General features: G+C 45.3%; 1 protein-coding gene across 1 annotated transcript in view; it reads left to right on the top strand.

Annotated features, from left to right (window-relative positions):
- The window catches only part of ctnnd2a (catenin (cadherin-associated protein), delta 2a), a 396841-nt gene that overhangs the window by 325647 nt on the left and 50896 nt on the right, over positions 1–20298 (top strand). The window contains exons 17-20 of the mRNA XM_042298940.1: positions 1427–1609; positions 2821–2994; positions 3141–3291; positions 10751–11003. Of these exons, the coding sequence (XP_042154874.1) occupies positions 1427–1609; positions 2821–2994; positions 3141–3291; positions 10751–11003 (761 nt within the window). The remainder of the gene's footprint in view (positions 1–1426; positions 1610–2820; positions 2995–3140; positions 3292–10750; positions 11004–20298) is intronic.

The following is a 20298-nucleotide window of genomic DNA, read 5'->3' as shown; positions in this document are numbered from 1 at the left end:
TGTTGTTTACATCTGGAGTTGTTTACATGTTGTTTACATCTGGAGTTGTTTACCTGTGTTTACATCTGGAGTTGTTTACCTGTGTTTACATCTGGAGTTGTTTACCTGTGTTTACTTCTGGAGTTGTTTACCTGTGTTTACATCTGGAGTTGTTTACATGTTGTTTACATCTGGAGTTGTTTACATGTTGTTTACATCTGGAGTTGTTTACATGTTGTTTACATCTGGAGTTGTTTACATGTTGTTTACATCTGGAGTTGTTTACCTGTGTTTACTTCTGGAGTTGTTTACCTGTGTTTACTTCTGGAGTTGTTTACCTGTGTTTACTTCTGGAGTTGTTTACCTGTGTTTACTTCTGGAGTTGTTTACCTGTGTTTACATCTGGAGTTGTTTACATGTTGTTTACATCTGGAGTTGTTTACCTGTGTTTACTTCTGGAGTTGTTTACATGTTGTTTACATCTGGAGTTGTTTACATGTTGTTTACATCTGGAGTTGTTTACCTGTGTTTACATCTGGAGTTGTTTACCTGTGTTTACATCTGGAGTTGTTTACCTGTGTTTACATCTGGAGTTGTTTACCTGTGTTTACTTCTGGAGTTGTTTACCTGTGTTTACTTCTGGAGTTGTTTACCTGTTTACCGCTGGAGTTTTTTACCTGTTGTTTACCTCTAGAGTTGTGCACCTGTTGTTTATCTTTGTAGTTATTTACCTCGGCTGTTTTCAGAGGTAAACAACTAACTCCTCTAACAGGTCTCCTCTAACAGGTCTGTTGGAGCTAATTAGAGCGACTCAGTGTTTGTATTATGTCTGTAATGCCAGAAAAGCCATATTGTTAGTCTAAGTATTCTGTTCAATTAGCGTCATTATAGTTGTTTGTGTAAAGGATCGGTCTGAGAGACTTCTAAAAAACAGGAGTCGTACGAAATGATTGATGATTTTTCTTTGTTATTTCCACGTAGTCTGCTTTCCATATCACTTCCAAACGCTCCTAATGTGTGATACTTTACACAGGCACTCACACACGCTAACCCACATGCACAGACACACACACTCCTCTGCTGTTGCTAATTCGCCTTCTCCTAACATAATGTTAAATGGAGTGTGATACAATGTTTCGGACTAATTTTTCCTAATTTGAGAGAATTTCTTTAAGCTAATTTGAAAGTTAGAGCACGTCCTGATTCTCGGATGGAATTAGGCACCCTTCCGTTTAAGTGCTACTTCACACACACCACACACACACACACACACACACACACACACACACACACACACACACACACACACACACACACACACACACACACACACACACACACACACACACACACACATTTTCGTAGGGTACTTGCTCTTTAGTAGGTTAAATGATCATATTCCTTTCTCTCTCCCTCCTCTCCCCGCGCTCTCCCCTCCCCCATGTAGACCATAGAAAACTGTGTGTGTATACTGCGTAACCTGTCCTACCGACTGGCAGCGGAGACGTCTCAGGGCCAGCAGCTGGGTTCAGAAGAGCTGGACGGTCTGCTGTGTGACGCCAACGGACGTGACGGAGAGACCTCAGGCTGCTGGGGCAAGAAGAAGAAGAAGAAGAAGGGACAGGACCAGGTGGACACACACACACACACACACACACACAGACAATCTGAATACATAAACATCTAAATACATATTTTTGAAGTGGCAAGTGGAAGCATAACCAACCCCGTTACACACACACACACACACACACACACACACACACACACACACACACACACACACACACACACACACACACACACACACACACAAACACATATGGCAAAAGCTCTCACCAAGCCATATCATTTGTTCACTGCAGGGATTTTCTGAAGGGACAGACTAATAAATTATGATCCAAATTATGAATCAAAGTGAAAGCTTCAAACAGAGAACATTAAAAGACCACAAACTATTTTATTATGTATTAACTGTCATCTTTGTCTCTCTTTTTATTTTGGCTCAAACCTTCAATCACTCGTTATTTCTTCCCTCCTTCACACTAGAGGCATCAGTCACTACTACTGCTGCTTTGCTATTCGCTCAGATCCCTCCCCACGGACCAATCATATGCTCTGTTGCGCACAAGCTATGAGGGCTTTGTTCAATCAGCTCAGCTCTCATTCACTCTGGTTACAAACAGTTAAAACCACAAAATGTCTCCAAAAAGTTTTCACCACATTCAGAACTGTTGGGACACATTATCTGCACTGTTCGAGTTACATTTCTCCTCAATCTCCCAAAGGTTTTATGATAAAAGATCAGAGCCTAGATTAGGCAGTTCAGAACCTAGATTAGGCAGATCAGAACCTAGAGTAGGCAGATCAGAACCTAGATTAGGCAGATCAGAACCTAGAGTAGGCAGATCAGAGCCTAGATTAGGCAGATCAGAACCTAGATTAGGCAGATCAGAACCTAGAGTAGTCAGATCAGAACCTAGATTAGGCAGATCAGAACCTAGAGTAGTCAGATCAGAACCTAGATTAGGCAGATCAGAACCTAGAGTAGGCATCATGAAGATTTTCCCTTTGATTGATTGATCAAAGGGAAAGGGTTTCTATCTTGACATATACACTCAGAGCTGTTGATGGAGGGTGTACTGCCTAGTCTTAGTCTACAGAGAAGTGGGAATTTGAGGGGCATACACAGCTATATTGCTAATGAAAGCGCAGAGATAGATGTGGAGAATACTATTCTCCCTATTTCTAACTCTCTTTTTCCTTACCCCCACAACCCCCTCACTCCCAACCCTTCGCTCTTTCTATCTCTCTTGCCCCTCTCTCTCCCTCCTCCTATAGTGGGATGGTGTAGGCCCTCTCCAAGACTCAGCTGACCCTCCTAAAGGGGTCCAGATGTTATGGCACCCGTCCATAGTGAAGCCCTACCTCACCCTGCTTTCAGAGTGCTCCAACCCTGATACACTGGAGGGAGCGGCTGGAGCCCTGCAGAACCTGGCTGCAGGCAGCTGGAAGGTAGGGGTTGTCCTACTGTACTGTCTAACTCAACCCCTCCTGTCCGTCAGTCTAACTCTTCACCTCCCTCTACAGTGGTCCGTCAGTCTAACTCTTCCCCTCCCTCTACAGTGGTCCGTCAGTCTAACTCTTCCCCCTCTCTCCAGTGGTCTGTGTATATCCGGGCTGCGGTGCGTAAAGAGAAAGGCCTTCCTATCCTGGTGGAGTTGTTGAGGATAGACAATGACCGTGTGGTGTGTGCCGTGGCCACCGCACTCAGGAATATGGCCCTGGACATCAGAAACAAAGAACTGATAGGTAAGACACACACTTCACATTGCATCAGCTCTGGTCAGCTGTGGGTTGTCAGTATAACTGAGCGATTGCAGCTGAGTCTTCAGTGGCATCTGTGATTTGGGCAGATCAAAGGAGGGTGATGGACTTTGAATCAGAGACTTTGTTAGCGAATGTGAAGCGCACGGCTAATGACTGTCTACTTGTCCCACTGTACAGACCTCACAAGGCCTCCCGATTCAATACTAAGCTCTTTAGCTTTGTACAGATACGCTCAAGGTAGAAATGTTCCCTAACCACAGATCTAGCATCAGTATTTTACACCCAATTCCAACCTTAACCATTAGGGGGGTGAATACAAATATTACCCTAGTTACAATGTCTGCCGTCTCCTGTATAGGAGTGAAAGGCATAACCCAGCGCTTAGCTTTAACAGAAAGACACAGTGTGTTGTTTTGGTCTCTGCACCACAAGAGACGCCAGGCTGAATAATGTAATCCCTCACAAATTCACGGGAAAATCAATTCCAATTTGTCGAGCGGTTTCGTTTGAATACACTTCGTAGTAATTCAGCGGCGCTGTATAACACAGCTTATATTGGTAGTAATTCTATTGAACCAGAGAGAGCGGGTTGGGGGAGGGGGGTAGTGTGCTCTAGGGTAGTGGTTGAGTTTATATGTGAGGACAGCAGGGAATACAGTATAGAGGTTTATATGCAACAGGATGTTCATTAAGTTTAATGTTATAGTTAAACACAAAGAAAGCCTACAGTTACCGTATGTACACCTGATACAATATAGAATCTATTTCACAACCTTCAAATGACAAAATCTCAAGTGTTACTCCTATAGAATGCTTGCACATTATTATTCTAGATATCCCATTTTATGAGCTTGAATGACAAATAGCAACGGGTAGGACAGAGAATACCTTTGTACTGTATAGCAGCTATTCCAACCTTGAGAAACAACAAAGGCATTGGAAAAAGCTAAGCGTCAAAAACGTCTATCAAGCTGATTGCCACTAAGACTGTTTTCTGTGCTAGTCCTTTGTCATTTCCCATTGTGTGGATTCAACCTACGAGCATTGTCAAACATCTCATATTTCCCACTAACTTCTAAGTTGTGTTAAGCCTTTGGTGCTGTCAACACTAAAAGGCTGTGTCATTGGGGAAAGCAGTGTTGTTGTGGTTAAGCAGTGTTGTGCTGTTGTGGTTTAGCGTTGATAGAGCAGTAGTGATTTTAGATTTAAACAGTCGAGACAATTACCTGCGATTCTCACGGCCACCGGAGTACTGTCCTCTTTTATCATTGTCAGGTATGATGCTGACTGGAGGAAAGTAAGAGGGGATAAGAGGAGAGAGGGAAAGAGACAGAGGGATACACGGAAGGAAAGAGAAAAAGAAAGGAGGATATGCAGCGTGTGTGTTTTATTCAGTTCTAGCAGTAATGTGATTTAGTCGTATTTTCAACATCACCTGGCATTATTCAACTGATCTGTCAAGTTTTTGTTTGTCTCTCCTATTCATCTGTTGGATTTGTATAATGTATAATGTATGGTTATGTGGCGATTGAATCCCATTTTGACTCAATAACTGTCAGCGACATCGCTTGCTACAATTTACTTATAGTTGGTAATTTGACACACGTGAAATTGGCATGCGTGTGCCAAGGAGACAGAGGAGGGCTTTTCTCTCAGGGGAATAGAGTGGATACAGATCGTCTAGCTCGAGCAGCTATGGGTGATGTATGATGCCGCCATACAGTAAAACAAAAACGAATTGAAGTGTAACAGGGTCGTCTCATATAGTAAAACAAAAACGAATTGAAGTGTAACATGGCCGTCTCCCCCCTCTTTCCCTCCCTTTCACCTCTCTCATCCTCAGACATCCCTCCACCCCTGACCATTCTACCTCCCCTCTTCCTCTCCTCTACCTCCACCCCTGACCATTCTACCTCCCCTCTTCCTCTCCTCTCCCTCCACCCCTGACCATTCTACCTCCCCTCTTCCTCTCCTCTACCTCCACCCCTGACCATTCTACCTCCCCTCTTCCTCTCCTCTCCCTCCACCCCTGACCATTCTACCTCCCCTCTTCCTCTCCTCTCCCTCCACCCCTGACCATTCTACCTCCACCCCTCCATTCTCTCCCCTCTTCCTCCCTACACCCCTGACCATTCTACCTTCCCTCCTTCTCTCCCCTCTCCCTCAACCCCTGACCCTTCTACCTCTCCTCCCTCCTTGACCATTCTCCTCTCCCTCCACCCCTAACCATTCTACCTCCCCTCCTTCTCTCCTCTCCCTCCACCCCTGACCATTCTACCTGACCATTCCCCTCTTCCTCTCCTCTACCTCCACCCCTGACCATTCAACCTCCCCTCTTCCTCTTCTCTACCTCCACCCCTGACCATTCTACCTCCCCTCTTCCTCTCCTCTCCCTCCACCCCTGACCATTCTACCTCCCCTCTTCCTCTCCTCTCCCTCCACCCCTGACCATTCTACCTCCCCTCTTCCTCTCCTCTCCCTCCACCCCTGACCATTCTACCTCCCCTCCTTCTCTCCTCTCCCTACACCCCTGCCCATTCTACCTCCCCCTCCTTCTCTCTCCTCCCTACACCCCTGACCATTCTACCTTCCCTCCTTCTCTCCTCTCCCTCAACCCCCAGACCCTTTTACCCCTGACCCCCTCCTTCTCTCCTCTCCCTCCACCCCTGACCATTCTACCTCCACCCCCTCCTCCTCTCTCTCCTCTCCCTACTCCCTCCACCCCTGACCATTCTACCTCCCCTCTTCCCTCCTTCTCTCCTCTCCCTACCCCTGACCATTCTACCTCCCCTCTTCCTCTCCTCACCCCTGACCATTCTACCTTCCCTCCTTCTCTCCTCTCCCTCAACCCCAGACCCTTTTACCTCCCCTCCTTCTCTCCTCTCCCTCCACCCCTAACCATTCTACTTCTCCTCCTTCTCCCCTCTCCCTCACTCTCGCCCGAGTCCCATCTTTCCGTGTCTGGTTTCAGACCTGCTACAGTATATTAGCTTATGTAGTCCGCCATGGAGCCATTCTCTCTCCTCTCGCTCCTTCTGTCCCTCTCTCTTCCCCTTTCCCACCCTCTCCCTCTCTGTCTCTCTCTCTCAATATATGTCTCTCTCTCTCACTATGTTTCTCTGTCTCTCTCTCTATATATATAGATATAGAGATATCTATCTATCTCTTTGTCTCTCTCTATGTCTGGGTCCTATGTATATTAGTTCATGTAGTCCTCTCTTTGTGGCTCCTCTCTTTGTGTCTCGGGATGATGACATCAGTGCGCAGGAGGGTTACCGTGGAAACACAGGGAGGGAGCTGCAGGCGGCCATTAATTACAGGTTCCTGAATCTGCAGAGGAGTCACAGTCCGCAGGGCACACACACACACAGGCACACACTGAGGGTGCGGAGGAATCAGTTTCCGCAGGGCACCGTCTAACTAGAGACTCACTACACACACTTATACACACGCACACATTTTTGCACTAACAAAACACAAAGGAGTGCCAAAGAGAGACTAACTCTGGAGTACAGAGTGTGAGTGAAATGATCTGGTAAGCTTTAGTCATACACTCTTTTGCTCACTCGTGCTCTCTCTCTATGGGATTAGTACCACGTGTGACTGTACTTCACTTTCGATTTGCCCGTTACATTTCCTTTCTGCCAGTCATCCCTGCTTCCCCTACCAGCCTGTAGGGTTGGAAATAGACTTATATACATCATGAGAGAACGAGTACGTAGATGATCATTCTAATGTGTACTTACAGAGTTATGGTGCCAGGGATGGCTTACATGAACAAGATTTGTCAGCCATGTACTTGGAACGTTTCAAAGTTCTTTCGGTATATTCTGTCAGAAGTAAGCATAGATTGTGGTGAAGTAATCTGGAATATAATTACAAATCTGAAACTCATTCCATCACTACTAAGGATGGCATCGCTATTCCAGACAGGGATTACAAAATTAAGTTTGTATTCATCACATTTCATTTCATTTCACCACATTTCAAACGTGTATTATCAACCCCTGTCTCTTTCGTGTGTGTGCATGTGTGTGTGCAGGTGCGTGTGCATTCGTGAATGTGCTGTGTGCTTGCATGTGTTTACATGCATGTGTGCGAGCGTGTGTGCGGGCCAACGTGCGCGCATGTTTGTGTGTTCGTATCACCTACGGCAGTCTCATTTTAATGGAGCAGCCACAGGTATTCAGAAGGGGAATATTTCAGCGGAAGAGCTTATCTTCTCTGTCCTGTCACCCAGCCACATCAAAGCAGCCTCAGAGAGACAGACATTACAGGTGTGAAATCCTGCACTCGCTGAAACCCCTATCTCTAATAGCTAGAGTTTCCAATTTACCTTAGTTTCCAACCGCTTTTAAACAGCTTTGTTTTATCTTTGATGTCTGTGGGCTTTTTCCTTTTCCGTATCTCCTAAAGAGGATGCATTGCCCACATTGCTGGCCATTTACTTTGGAGAAATGGGTGATTTCTGGTATCCATTTATCCATTATTGCTCGGGAAAGTCAGTAATATACAGTATCTGTCTGGCCAATGTTAATCTTTCACAGTGACATTTGCAGACCTGGCTTGAAGTGGATTCACACCGTAAAGGACCTCGGAGAACAGTCCGTTTTAGATCCATTCTGAAGTGCATGAGGCTAGTTAACTACCTATAGCCGGGTACTATATATACCCACATTTCCATATGTCCATATGTTATTAAAGAATGTACAGTAGCAGGGAAATTGAATCCATGGTTAAATAATTGTTCCAGAGGGACTTTAGTTGACTGACCTGCAGTGGTGCAAAAAGTACCCAATTGTCATTCTTAAATAAAAGTCAAGATATCTTAGAAAAAAGATACGCCGTAAAATACTACTTCAGTAAAAGTCTAAAAGTATTTGGTTTTAAATATACTTAAGTATCAAAAGTAAAAGTATAAAACAATTCCTTATGTTAAACAAACTAGAAGGCACCATTTTCATGTTTTTTTATTTTATTTACAGATAGCCAGGGGCACACTAAACCACTCAGACATAATTTACAAATGAAGAATTTTTGTTTAGTGAGTCCGCCAGATCAGAGGCAGTAGGAATGACTAAGGATGTTCTCTTGATAAGTGTGCAATTTGACCATTTTCCTGTCCTACTAAGCATTCAAAATGTAACGAGTACTTTTTGTGTCAGGGAAAATAAAAAGTACATTATTTTCTTTCAGAATGTAGTGAAGTAAAAGTAAAACTTGTCAAAATTATAAATATTAAAGTAAAGTACAGATACCCCCAAAACAACTTAAGTAGTACTTTAAAGTATTTTTATTTAAGTACTTCACACCACTGCTAACCTGGTTGCTTGTGATATGGTGCCCCCTGTAGTCAATGAGGCATATCACACTTTATTAATGTTATAATAATGAAAGACCCAGGTTCAGCCACTGGCAAGGTTAGTCCAAGGCCCTGTTCGGGGTTGTGTGAAAATACATAATTCCTTGCTTCCTTGTCCCTCCCCCCCCCTATCTCTCTCTCTCTCATCAGTTCTGTCTCTCTCCTCTTATCAGTTCTGTCTCCCACCAAACCCTGGCCAGTAGAGTAGGCTCACCCAGGTTTATAGAGGTTTAGTCAGTCTTGGTATTGTCCTCTCGGTGAAGACAGTCCATTCAGTCTCTCTCTCTTCAGCCTGCCAGGACAGATAAGACTTCCCCAATTAACTCACCACTCTCTGCTAATAATATGTTGTGCTTAGGAAACCGTGTGTCTGGGCATGTGTGTTTTCCTTCATGTTGTAAATGATTGGGGTGTGTTGATGTTTTAAGCTGTTTGCATGACACAGCAGGAATTTCACCAGCCCTGATTAAAATGTATTACTATTATCCATACAGAACCTTTAGGACAGAGAGAGGAGTTACCAGCAGTGGGAAGATGGGTCTTGTGAATTGCAATGATAACAAATTATGACAAAAATGATGGCAAAAAAAGGTGCTGTCTAAATCCTAAAAGGGTTCTTCGGCTGTTCTCATTGGAGAACCCTTTGAATAACCCTTTTTGGTTCCAGGTAGAACCCTTTTAGTTCCACGTAGAACTATTTTGGGTTCCATTGAGAAGCCTTTGCAGAGGGTTCTACATGGAACCCAAAAGGGTTCTATCTGGAACCAAAAAGGTTTGTACCTGGAACCAAAAAGGATTCTCCTGTCAGGACAGCTGAAGAACCCGTTTGAAACACTTTTTTCTAAGAGTGTGTATGAACTTTGATAGTCCTTTTATCTTTATAGGCCTTTATATTCTGCAACCAACTTTGCCTCAGCACCTCCAGTTTTGAGACTCCAATAAACAGTTTGATAGAAGCCACTGCAGAGATACCGTATGTTTTCTGGGTTCCTAGTCCTGTGCTGCTGAAACATTGACAGCTTTTTTTATTCCTCCATCTTCACTGAACCCATTGACTTCCAATTTCCTGTTTAGGTAACCATCCACTCACATGGACAACTGACATTTCTCCAGAGAGGATGAGTCAGTCTGAAAGAGCAGCTCTTCACCAGTGTGTCAACACTATTATTTACATGTCATGTTTATCATTCATCGATGATGAGACATCTTCAAGAGTCATCATCAGGGAAGATGTCCGCCTCCTAGATGTGTGTCAATGTTGACATTATGTGAAATGATGAATTGTGATGGACGACTAATGTGGCTAATGTGTAGAGTAGACTCATTCTTCCCTCCCTCCTTCCCTCCCTTCTTTCCTCCCATACTTCCCTCCATTCGGTTCTTACTCAGGTTTTTCTCGCATACTGACATCTCAGATTTCTTAATTATTCCCTCGCTCTCTTCATTCTCTCCATCTCTCTATTCTTTTAATGTCAGATTCTTCCCTTCATTTCCTCCCGTCCACGTCAATCTCTTCTTCCAAATACCAGATGAGTCACAGTGTGTTGACTTCATCAGAGGGCTGCTCCACAGACAGGCCAAGCTGAGAGAGACTGACAGGCCAAGCTGAGAGAGACTGAGGACAGATAGGTTTAGGGATTTAGAGATATCGTTATTTGTCCTTAACTACAGTGTCAGGAAGGTGCTCAAACAATCAATGAAGAAGTGTTGTACTGTTTGATTATTAAAGACAAGACAGGGAGATGAGGAGGAAAAAAGAGGAGAAAAAGGAACTAATGAGGATTGATTTTCATTTGTTTTTTGTTTTTAAGGAGTGGGGCAGTCCCACTCCTTTCATCATTTTATTGAAGAGATAGTAAAGTGGTGGAAAGACCGTGGAGAGTGAGTCAAAGGGCAGTGAGTCGATTCGAACCCATGCCGACTCTGGCATACGTGTGGCGAGGTCAGTGGCTGTAACCTCTGGAGAGCACAGGCCACACCAATGAGGATTGTTACTTTCCTGACACACACACAAGCATACTCTTTCAGACATTCAGATTTCTAACCCAAGCACTAACTCTTGTCCCGCTCTCCTCTCAGGCAAATACGCCATGCGTGACCTGGTCCACCGGTTACCTGGCAGTAGCAGCAACAGTACCGGGGGCAGTGGTGGGACTAGTGGAGGTACCGGGGGCCCGATGGCACCCGGTAAGACCATGTCAGACGATACGATAACGGCTATCTGCTGCGCTCTGCATGAGGTCATCACTAAGAACATGGAAAACGCCAAAGCACTGAGAGACGCCGGTGGGATAGAGAAGCTCATCGGCATCGCTCGCAGCAAAGGAGACAAGTAAGCGACCACACACACACACACGTACACACACACACATACAGTACTTCAGAAAATATTCAGACCCCTTCACTTTTTCCACATTTTGTTACATTACAGCCTTATTCTAAAATTGCTTGAATAGTTTTTTCCCCCTCATCAAACTACACACTGTGTTTTGGTCCTGACGTCATCAGAGTGTGCAGCTGAACACTGTATACTGGAAACAATCTTTTGTTAAACATAAATGCTGAACTTATTTTTGCATGGATTCCGCGACATCTTTTAACAGCTAGGACCGCAATCCCAAAATCCCACTTAGCTGTTAGGTTAGAGTCTGTTTGAAAGAGCTGCTAACCTAGCTAAGCTGCTAAAGTTAGCCATCGAGCTAACAAAGTTAGTCCTAGATGAGTTTTCCAATGGAGCCCTCTTTGTCTGGAGAATAAATGAACGGTTCCAGAGCTATAGGAGCTGTATCTACTACGCTTTGTTTCAGGACAAACTGGATCGCTCAGAGTTCCAATGCGGCAATTGTTTGCTTGTCGAGGATTAGAGACTTGAGGTGGCTTCCTTGATCACGCAGGTCGCCAGGGTACGTAAGAGACTGGGGAAAACGCAGAGTGGAATGTTTACCTTTTCTACGCCGGTGGATGGACAGCGTTCACACATGTTGGATGCATCTCTGTCTTGTCTTTTGTTGTTATCCGCCTGGCCGGTGTTGCCCGGAGTTTGCTCACCAGGGGAGCCATCTCCTCCCCCATTTGATAGTGGAGTCGAAGGTGCACAGCAAGAGGGACATGGCAATCAGCGATGGTCGCATGTCACGAGCCGTGGAAACCGAAGACAGCGGCCTTCCCCAATGCAGTCTGTGCTCCCAACTAGAGGCCCGGAGCGAATACAAACAACAAATAGTTTGCCGCCCTAGAGCCTGATCTTCCTGCACCTTCATCGCTGGGGGTACCTGTGTCTGCGGCCGCCGTGTCTACTCCTGCTCTTTACCCTAAGATTTCAAAGTCGATATCGGCAACCTTCCGTCCCTACTCTGGATCGAGCGGGGCTACTCCATCTCCTGCACCATCCTGTGAAGTGTGGGAGTGGACGGATATCGTCGTCCTTCTCGCCAGCCGTGATTTTGGGAAGCTCCATGGTAGGAAATGTGACTTTTCCTGGTGCAAAAACAATTATCCCAGAGCTCGAATAAATTACATTACAAAGCTGCTCCTGAATGTACTACGCCATGACATGGACATCGATTCTATCGTAGTCCATGTGGGCTTTAATGACATTATGAAGTGCAGCTCTGAACAGTTGAAACTGGATTTCAAAGAGCTGATTGACTCTCTGCTAGACACTAATAAAAGACACATCATATCTGTCCCTGTGCCCTCTGTGTTGAGTAGGGTATTGGAGGCTATTTTGTAAATGACATCGCCGAAGTCGAGGATTGGTAGGATGGTCAGTTTTACAAGGGTATGTTTGGCAGCATGAGTGAAGGATGCTTTGTTGCGAAATAGGAAGCCAATTTTAGATTTAACTTTGGATTGGAGATGTTTGATGTGGGTCTGGAAGGAAAGTTTACAGTCTAACCAGACACCTAGGTATTTGTAGTTGTCCACGTATTCTAAGTCAGGGCCGTCCAGAGTAGTGATGTTGGACAGGCGGACAGGTGCAGGCAGCGATCGGTGGAAGAGCATGCATTTAGTTTTACTTGTATTTAAGAGCAATTGGAGGCCATGGAAGGAAAGTTGTATGGCATTGAAGCTTGCCTGGAGGGTTGTTAACACAGTGTCCAAAGAAGGGCCAGAAGTATACAGAATGGTGTCGTCTGCGTAGAGGTGGATCAGAGACTCACCAGCAGCAAGAGCGACATCATTGATGTATACAGAGAAGAGAGTCGGTCCAAGAATTGAACCCTGTGGCACCCCCATAGAGACTGCCAGAGGTCCGGACAGCAGACCCTCCGATTTGACACACTCAACTCTATCAGAGAAGTAGTTGGTGAACCAGGCGAGGCAATCATTTGAGAAACCAAGGCTTTCGAGTCTGCCAATGAGGATGTGGTGATTGACAGAGTCGAAAGCCTTGGCCAGATCAATGAATACGGCTGCACAGTAATGTTTCTTATCAATGGCGGTTAAGATATCGTTTAGGACCTTGAGCGTGGCTGAGGTGCACCCATGACCAGCTCTGAAACCAGATTGCATAGCAGAGAAGGTATGGTGAGATTCGAAATGGTCGGTAATCTGTTTGTTGACTTGGCTTTCGAAGACCTTAGAAAGGCAGGGTAGGATAGATATAGGTTCTGTAGCAGTTTGGGTCAAGAGTGTCCCCCCCTTTGAAGAGGGGGATGACCGCAGCTGCTTTCCAATCTTTGGGAATCTCAGACGACACGAAAGAGAGGTTGAACAGGCTAGTAATAGGGGTGGATTGATGAGGAATTGAAAAATTGTATGGTTGAGAGGGATGAGGCAAAAGGAATGGCAAATAAATCTAACTGCACAACCGATTGGCAAACATACTGCAAATTGAGAAGTCATATGACTAAACTGAATAAAAAGAAGGAGAATCTACACTATGAAACAAAGATAAATGACAAAGAATGATAGTGAAAAGTTTTGGAGCACCTTCAATGAAATTTAGGGAACAAATTAGGCAAACTCAGCTCCATCATTCATTGAATCAGATGGTTCATTCATAACAAAACTGACTGATATAATACTGCCAAATACTTTAATAATTGTTTCATTGGCAAGATTAGCAAACTTAGGCATGACATGCCAGCAACACTACACATCCAAGTATATCTGACCAACTGATGTCATTTTTAATTCCGTAAAGTGAGTGTGGAAGAGGTGAATGAAATATTGTTGTCTATCAACAAAGACAAGCCACTGGGGTCTGACAACTTGGATGGAAAATTACTGAGGATAATAAGGGACGATGTTGCCACTCCTATTTGCCATATCTTCAATTTAAGCCTACTAGAAAGTGTGTGCCCTCAGGCCTTGAGGGAAGCAAAAGTAATTATGCTAGCTAAGAACAGTAAAGCCCCCTTTACTGGCTCAAATAGCTGACCAATCAGCCGGTTACCAATCCTTAATAAAGTTTTCAAAAAAATTGTGTTTGACCAGATACGATGCTATTTTACAATAAACAAATTGACAACAGACTTTCAGCACACTTATAGGGAAGGACATTCAACAAGCACAGCACTTACAGAAATGACTGAGGATTGGTTTCAACAAGTGTGTTGATTTAGCAAATTTGCTTATAATCCCTTTATCAGACTGACGACCTCCCCGCAGAGTTACCCCTTCGGGGGAAAATCCCAACCGTACAGCAGACCCAATCTGATGAGATATATATCAAAACAAGACAAAAACAAACAAACACAACAACAGCAATACACTTCTTCATATAAAAGTAGAGGTGGGAAATTATTTTCTTCCTTTTATATGCAGACGTGAAGAAATACATTTGCATATCTACCAAAGGGCCCCGGGGAACCAGTAATACAAATAAAAAAAACACTGCCTGTTAATCAAATCCAAAATAAACAAATTAGAATAACACATCAAATTAGAATTACAACTCTTGATAACTCCATACGGAAATTGTATCCCATAAGGTTGTCACGCCTGCTCCCGCTCTTCCTCCCCCTTCCCCAGCCGGCTTGCCCAGTGCCTATGGCTCGAGCTGGTTTGCCCAGGTGGGACGCTGGGTGGCGCCCCTAGAGAGGGGGGGGGTATTGTCATCCCACGTCGGGTGCCCATCCCACGTCGGGCCTCAGCCGGATCGTCAGGTCTTGTTCGCCCAGCCGGCTGGTCAGACTGTCACGTCTCCGTCAGATCATCGGGCTTCCACATCACAGCGGGATCGGCAGGCGTTCATGCCTCAGCGGGATCGGCAGGCGTTCATGCCTCAGCGGGATCGGCAGGCGTTCATGCCTCAGCGGGATCGGCAGGCGTTCATGGCTCAGCCGGCTCGCCAGGCTCCCACGCCCTTGCCGGTTCTTCGGGAGTTTACCCCCGGACGGTTGGCTCGGCGCCCATGTCTCGGCCGGCTCACCCAGGTGGGACGCTGGTATTGTCCCCTCTAGGGGTATTGTCACGTCGGCAATCAAGCCACCATCAGTACGCAAACCTGCCTTTCTCCGTCACATGCATCTGCGCTCATTGGACTCAGCTGAACTCTATGACTTGTGCTATTGCCTTCCCTATATCTGTCTGTTCCCTAGCTCTGTTCCCCGCTTCGCGACTGATTCTTTGTCATATGTCCTTGATTACCCGTGTGCTGACACTGTTCGTGTCGTGTTCTATGTCTGTTCCTGAATAAATGTTTGACTCCCCGTCCCTGCTTCTCCTGTCCGGCGTCGGTCCTTACAAAGGTAATGGTAAAATAGACTAGAGACAGGTGTCCCTCATTCTGGTCAGCGCTCTCTCTCATTCTCATGGTCAGAATCACACATAGGTCAGTCAACCCTATTAAGTATTTTCTTTCCATTTTCTATCCCTGTTCTTCCTAAACCATTTCCATCATTCTGCTTACCTGGTTTAGAACCAAATTAAAAAAGAGCCCACACAATAAATCAAACACGGTATTAACACCACTAACAAATATTCATAACCGTTGGGTGTGCTGGTAATATGTAGGGCAAAACAAACAAACCAATGGCCAGGCCTTATGTTACGCACGCCTCTATGAAGAGGGAACGCAACACCCTGCTACAACTAAACTCTCCGTGAAGCGAAAAAGGTATGGACTGTAGGTGCAAGTAAGAATGACAACAGGCAGAATGTGGTACCGTTTACAAGGACTTTATTCCTTTACACGGTAATATGGGGAAAAGGGGCTGGACGGAACCAAAGCAAAGAAAGTAAATCTCAAAGCCCCCCCCTCTCCTATTTTACCTGCCTACCCACTACTTACCTAATTTAGCACCACCTGGTGCCCTAACCAAAATACAAGGGGTGGTCCGCCCAGGTCTTACCTAGTGTGTCTAGACAGCGAATATGCTACGGGTATATGTATGCCCGTGGGCCTCTTGCCTAAACACTCCCAAGGTGCCTTCCCCTTTCCCCCTGGGAACAAATGAAACAGAATATTAAACAATTTCAAACGAACTAAGAAACAAAGGATGTCAAATAAGCTCTATCTGAGCAACAAACTCACAGAACATACCACTTTCCAGCAATGTACTCCCAGCAAAATCAACCTCTATCACAATCAATCTCAGCAATCCCTACCTCCAGCAAAATCTCTACCTCCAAAAAGAAGAGATCTCCCCCCTGAACAGAACACTGGCTTTTATATAGTGTCAGAAGGAATGGGTAATTGGAGACAGCTGCGTCTTGACGAGGGGGCGGGGTCAGCTCTCCAATTAGCCCTGGAGTCGACCAATCAGCTGCTTGAGGGATTTCAGGAAGCCATTTCCTGAAATAAACACATGTAAATACACAAACTACAACACATAATCTGGGGAACGTAACACGCCCACCACAAAAATTGCAAACCTAGTTTTGCAATAATAAATACCAACGTATCCCCAGTTAGTAAACCCGTGATAGAGCGTCAGCAACCACATTCGCCGAGCCCTTCACATAAGCTATCTGTACATTATATCTTTGCACAATCAGAGCCCACCGCATAAGGCGGCGGTTCTGGTTGTACATTTGTTAATAGGAACTGGTTACCTGACCTGGTTTTCGGCAATGGACCTACACAATCAATTATCACTCTTTCAAACGGTTCCCCTACCACAGGAATCGGGCAGAGTGGCGCTCGTGGAACTGTTTGATTCACTTTCCCAGTGAGTTGACATATGTGACATGTTTTACAAAATTGGACCACGTCAGACTTCAAACCTGGCCAGAAGAAATGACGAAGGACCCGGTTATAGGTCTTTGTGATCCCCAAGTGTCCAGACCACGCCTGGTCATGGGCGAGTGACAGCACCTGCTGTCGGAACGGTGTAGGAACAACCACTTGACACACTTCACTCCAGTCATTAATGGTGTCATGAGATGCCCATTTACGCATCAAAACTCCTGCTTCCATAAAGTAGGCAGTCTCTCTAGTTTTAGCTTCCTCAATGGAAATTACCGAAGCAAAACACTTGCGAAGACTGGTGTCTTCTTTTGACATTCAATCACCTTCTCAGGGGTGACAGACAAAAGAATGTCATGTAATTGGGGCGCGATTTCGTTTTCCCCTGCTTTAGTTTTTACGGGGTAAAAACTGTCGGCAATGCAGAAGGAATACTCAGTGCATTGTCTTCTACCTCAACATTCTCAAAAATAGAACTAGCCAAATCCACCACATCTCCTAGCTTGCGAGATTGTGCCCTCGTTAACACACAAGCAGGAAAAACATGTGGAAATGCTTGAACCAATTTCTCATCTGTAGTTCTGATTTCTGGGTTGTCTACTACCTCTAACACAGGAGTGACATTACCACCAGCAATATCATTCCCTAGTAGCAATTTTACTCCTGATACTGGCAGTGTACACTACACCAACACGGAAACGTCCTGATACCAAGTCTGACACTAAGTGGACCCAGTGTAATGGTACAGGTACGGTTTGTCTCTATCCCCTGTAATATGACATGTGAGCCACAATACGTTTCAGGAGACCAGGGTAAAGCATCAGTAATGATTACTGACTGCGCCGCCCCGGTGTCATGTAGGATTTGGATAGGCTTTTGATCAGTTGGTTCTCCTGTTAAAGAAACATAACCGGCAGAGATAAACGGAGCATAGACAGGATCCGGTTTCTCAAATGCTGAGTCAATATCTCGATCCAATGGACGATCCAAAGACTTGACTAAACCCAAACTTTTCATTTTTGGGGACGGTGACTGGGACTGTTGCGGTTTATTTTTAAAAACTGGGCAGTCCGCAATCACGTGACCCTTTTGGTGACAGTAAAAACATTCACGGACTTCATGAAAAGGCTTAGGGTTGTCAGAGGAAAAGCGACCTGAACGAGGAACTGATGACGTAATCGTCCGGCCTTCAAAACATGGTGCACCAAAGACAGTCTTGTGTGTCAAAGCGTACTCATCTGCCAACACTGCTGCTTGGGCCAATGTCACCACTTTCTGTTCATTTAAATGAACTACAAGTCTATCTGGGAGGTTGCTTTTAAAGTCCTCCAACAGCATCAACTCCCGAATATCAGCAAAGGTATTAGCTTTGCTGGCTGAACACCAACGACTAAACAGAGACTCTTTGTCCCTAGCAAATTCAACAAATGTACGGTGAGACGTTTTTTTGTGGTTCCTGAAGCGCTGCCTGTAAGCTTCAGGCACCAACTCATAAGCCCGCAACACGGTAGTTTTAACTGTATCGTAGTGTAAACTGTCTTCCAGGGAGAGAGCAGCTACTACTTCCTGGGCTTTCCCAGACAATTTACATTGTAACAGGAGCGGCCAAACCTCGAGTGGCCAATGCAGCGCAGCGGCCACACGCTCAAACGCAGAGAAATAATAATCAACTTCCGACTCTCGGAATGGAGGGACTAAAGCTATGTTTTTACTCACATCGAAGTGGGCTTGATGATGAGCAGCTTGTGGAGTCGCACTGGAGCCAGCATCTAGCTCCAGTTGTCGGATCCTCACCTCCTTGTCAGCTTCTATTTTCCTAATTTCAAGTTCAAAATTCATCTGTCTCTCTTTATCTTTTGCTCCATTTCTAACCGAGCCAGCCTCACCTTCAGCCTAGCAGTCCCATCTGAACGACCCGAAGCAGAAGATAAAGGATCGAATCGGGCAATGTAAAATGGGTACGAGGAACCCCTTCCTCTGCCCTGTCCTCTGACTTGGCATCAGAAAGTCTACCCGTCTCCTCTCCTTGCAGTGAGAGAATCTGTTCTCTCACTAAACCCTCCCTGACTAGCACCAAAAGCTCAGCCTTTAGGGCTTTCTCAGGGAATACAAATCCATAATGGTCAGCTATAGCTACAAGGTCTACTTTACGAAACCTCACCAAACAATCAATAGAGGGCGCTTCAAAAAACTTGGAGATGGCTGAGGCAGCCATCTTTTACAATGCAGTCTCCTGAACACACTAACTAAACAAGTCATCCAAACTCACAACCTACCATCACACCTCAATCACTAACCACAGAGAGAGCTCAGGAGCAGCAGGGTCCGGTGGGTTTAATGGAAAAATCCCAGATGAGCCCCCATTATGTTACGCACGCCTCTATGAAGAGGGAACGCAACACCCTGCTACAACTAAACTCTCCGTGAAGCGAAAAAGGTATGGACTGTAGGTGCAAGTAAGAATGACAACAGGCAGAATGTGGTACCGTTTACAAGACTTTATTCCTTTACACGGTAATATGGGGAAAAGGGGCTGGACGGAACCAAAGCAAAGAAAGTAAATCTCAAAGCCCCCTCTCCTATTTTACCTGCCTACCCACTACTTACCTAATTTAGCACCACCTGGTGCCCTAACAAAAATACAAGGGGTGGTCCGCCCAGGTCTTACCTAGTGTGTCTAAACAGCGAATATGCTACGGGTATATGTATGCCCGCGGGCCTCTTGCCTAAACACTCCCAAGGTGCCTTCCCCTTTCCCCCTGGGAACAAATGAAACAGAATATTAAACAATTTCAAACGAACTAAGAAACAAAGGATGTCAAATAAGCTCTATCTGAGCAACAAACTCACAGAACATACCACTTTCCAGCAATGTACTCCCAGCAAAATCAACCTCTATCACAATCAATCTCAGCAATCCCTACCTTCAGCAAAATCCCTACCTTCAGCAAAATCCCTACCTTCAGCAAAATCCCTACCTTCAGCAAAATCCCTACCTTCAGCAAAATCCCTACCTTCAGCAAAATCCCTACCTCCAGCAAAATCCCTACCTCCAGCAAAATCCCTACCTCCAGCAAAATCCCTACCTCCAGCAAAATCCCTACCTCCAGCAAAATCCCTACCTCCAGCAAAATCCCTACCTCCAGCAAAATCCCTACCTCCAGCAAAATCCCTACCTCCAGCAAAATCCCTACCTCCAGCAAAATCCCTACCTCCAGCAAAATCCCTACCTCCAGCAAAATCCCTACCTCCAGCAAAATCCCTACCTCCAGCAAAATCCCTACCTCCAGCAAAATCCCTACCTCCAGCAAAATCCCTACCTCCAGCAAAATCCCTACCTCCAGCAAAATCCCTACCTCCAGCAAAATCCCTACCTCCAGCAAAATCCCTACCTCCAGCAAAATCCCTACCTCCAGCAAAATCCCTACCTCCAGCAAAATCCCTACCTCCAGCAAAATCCCTACCTTCAGCAAAATCCCTACCTTCAGCA

Source organism: Oncorhynchus tshawytscha, linkage group LG16 (assembly GCF_018296145.1).
Source record: "Oncorhynchus tshawytscha isolate Ot180627B linkage group LG16, Otsh_v2.0, whole genome shotgun sequence".
Taxonomy (NCBI): Eukaryota; Metazoa; Chordata; class Actinopteri; order Salmoniformes; family Salmonidae; genus Oncorhynchus; species Oncorhynchus tshawytscha.
The sequence above is the reverse complement of the archived record's forward strand: the minus strand, read 5'-3'. Positions and strand labels throughout refer to the sequence as shown.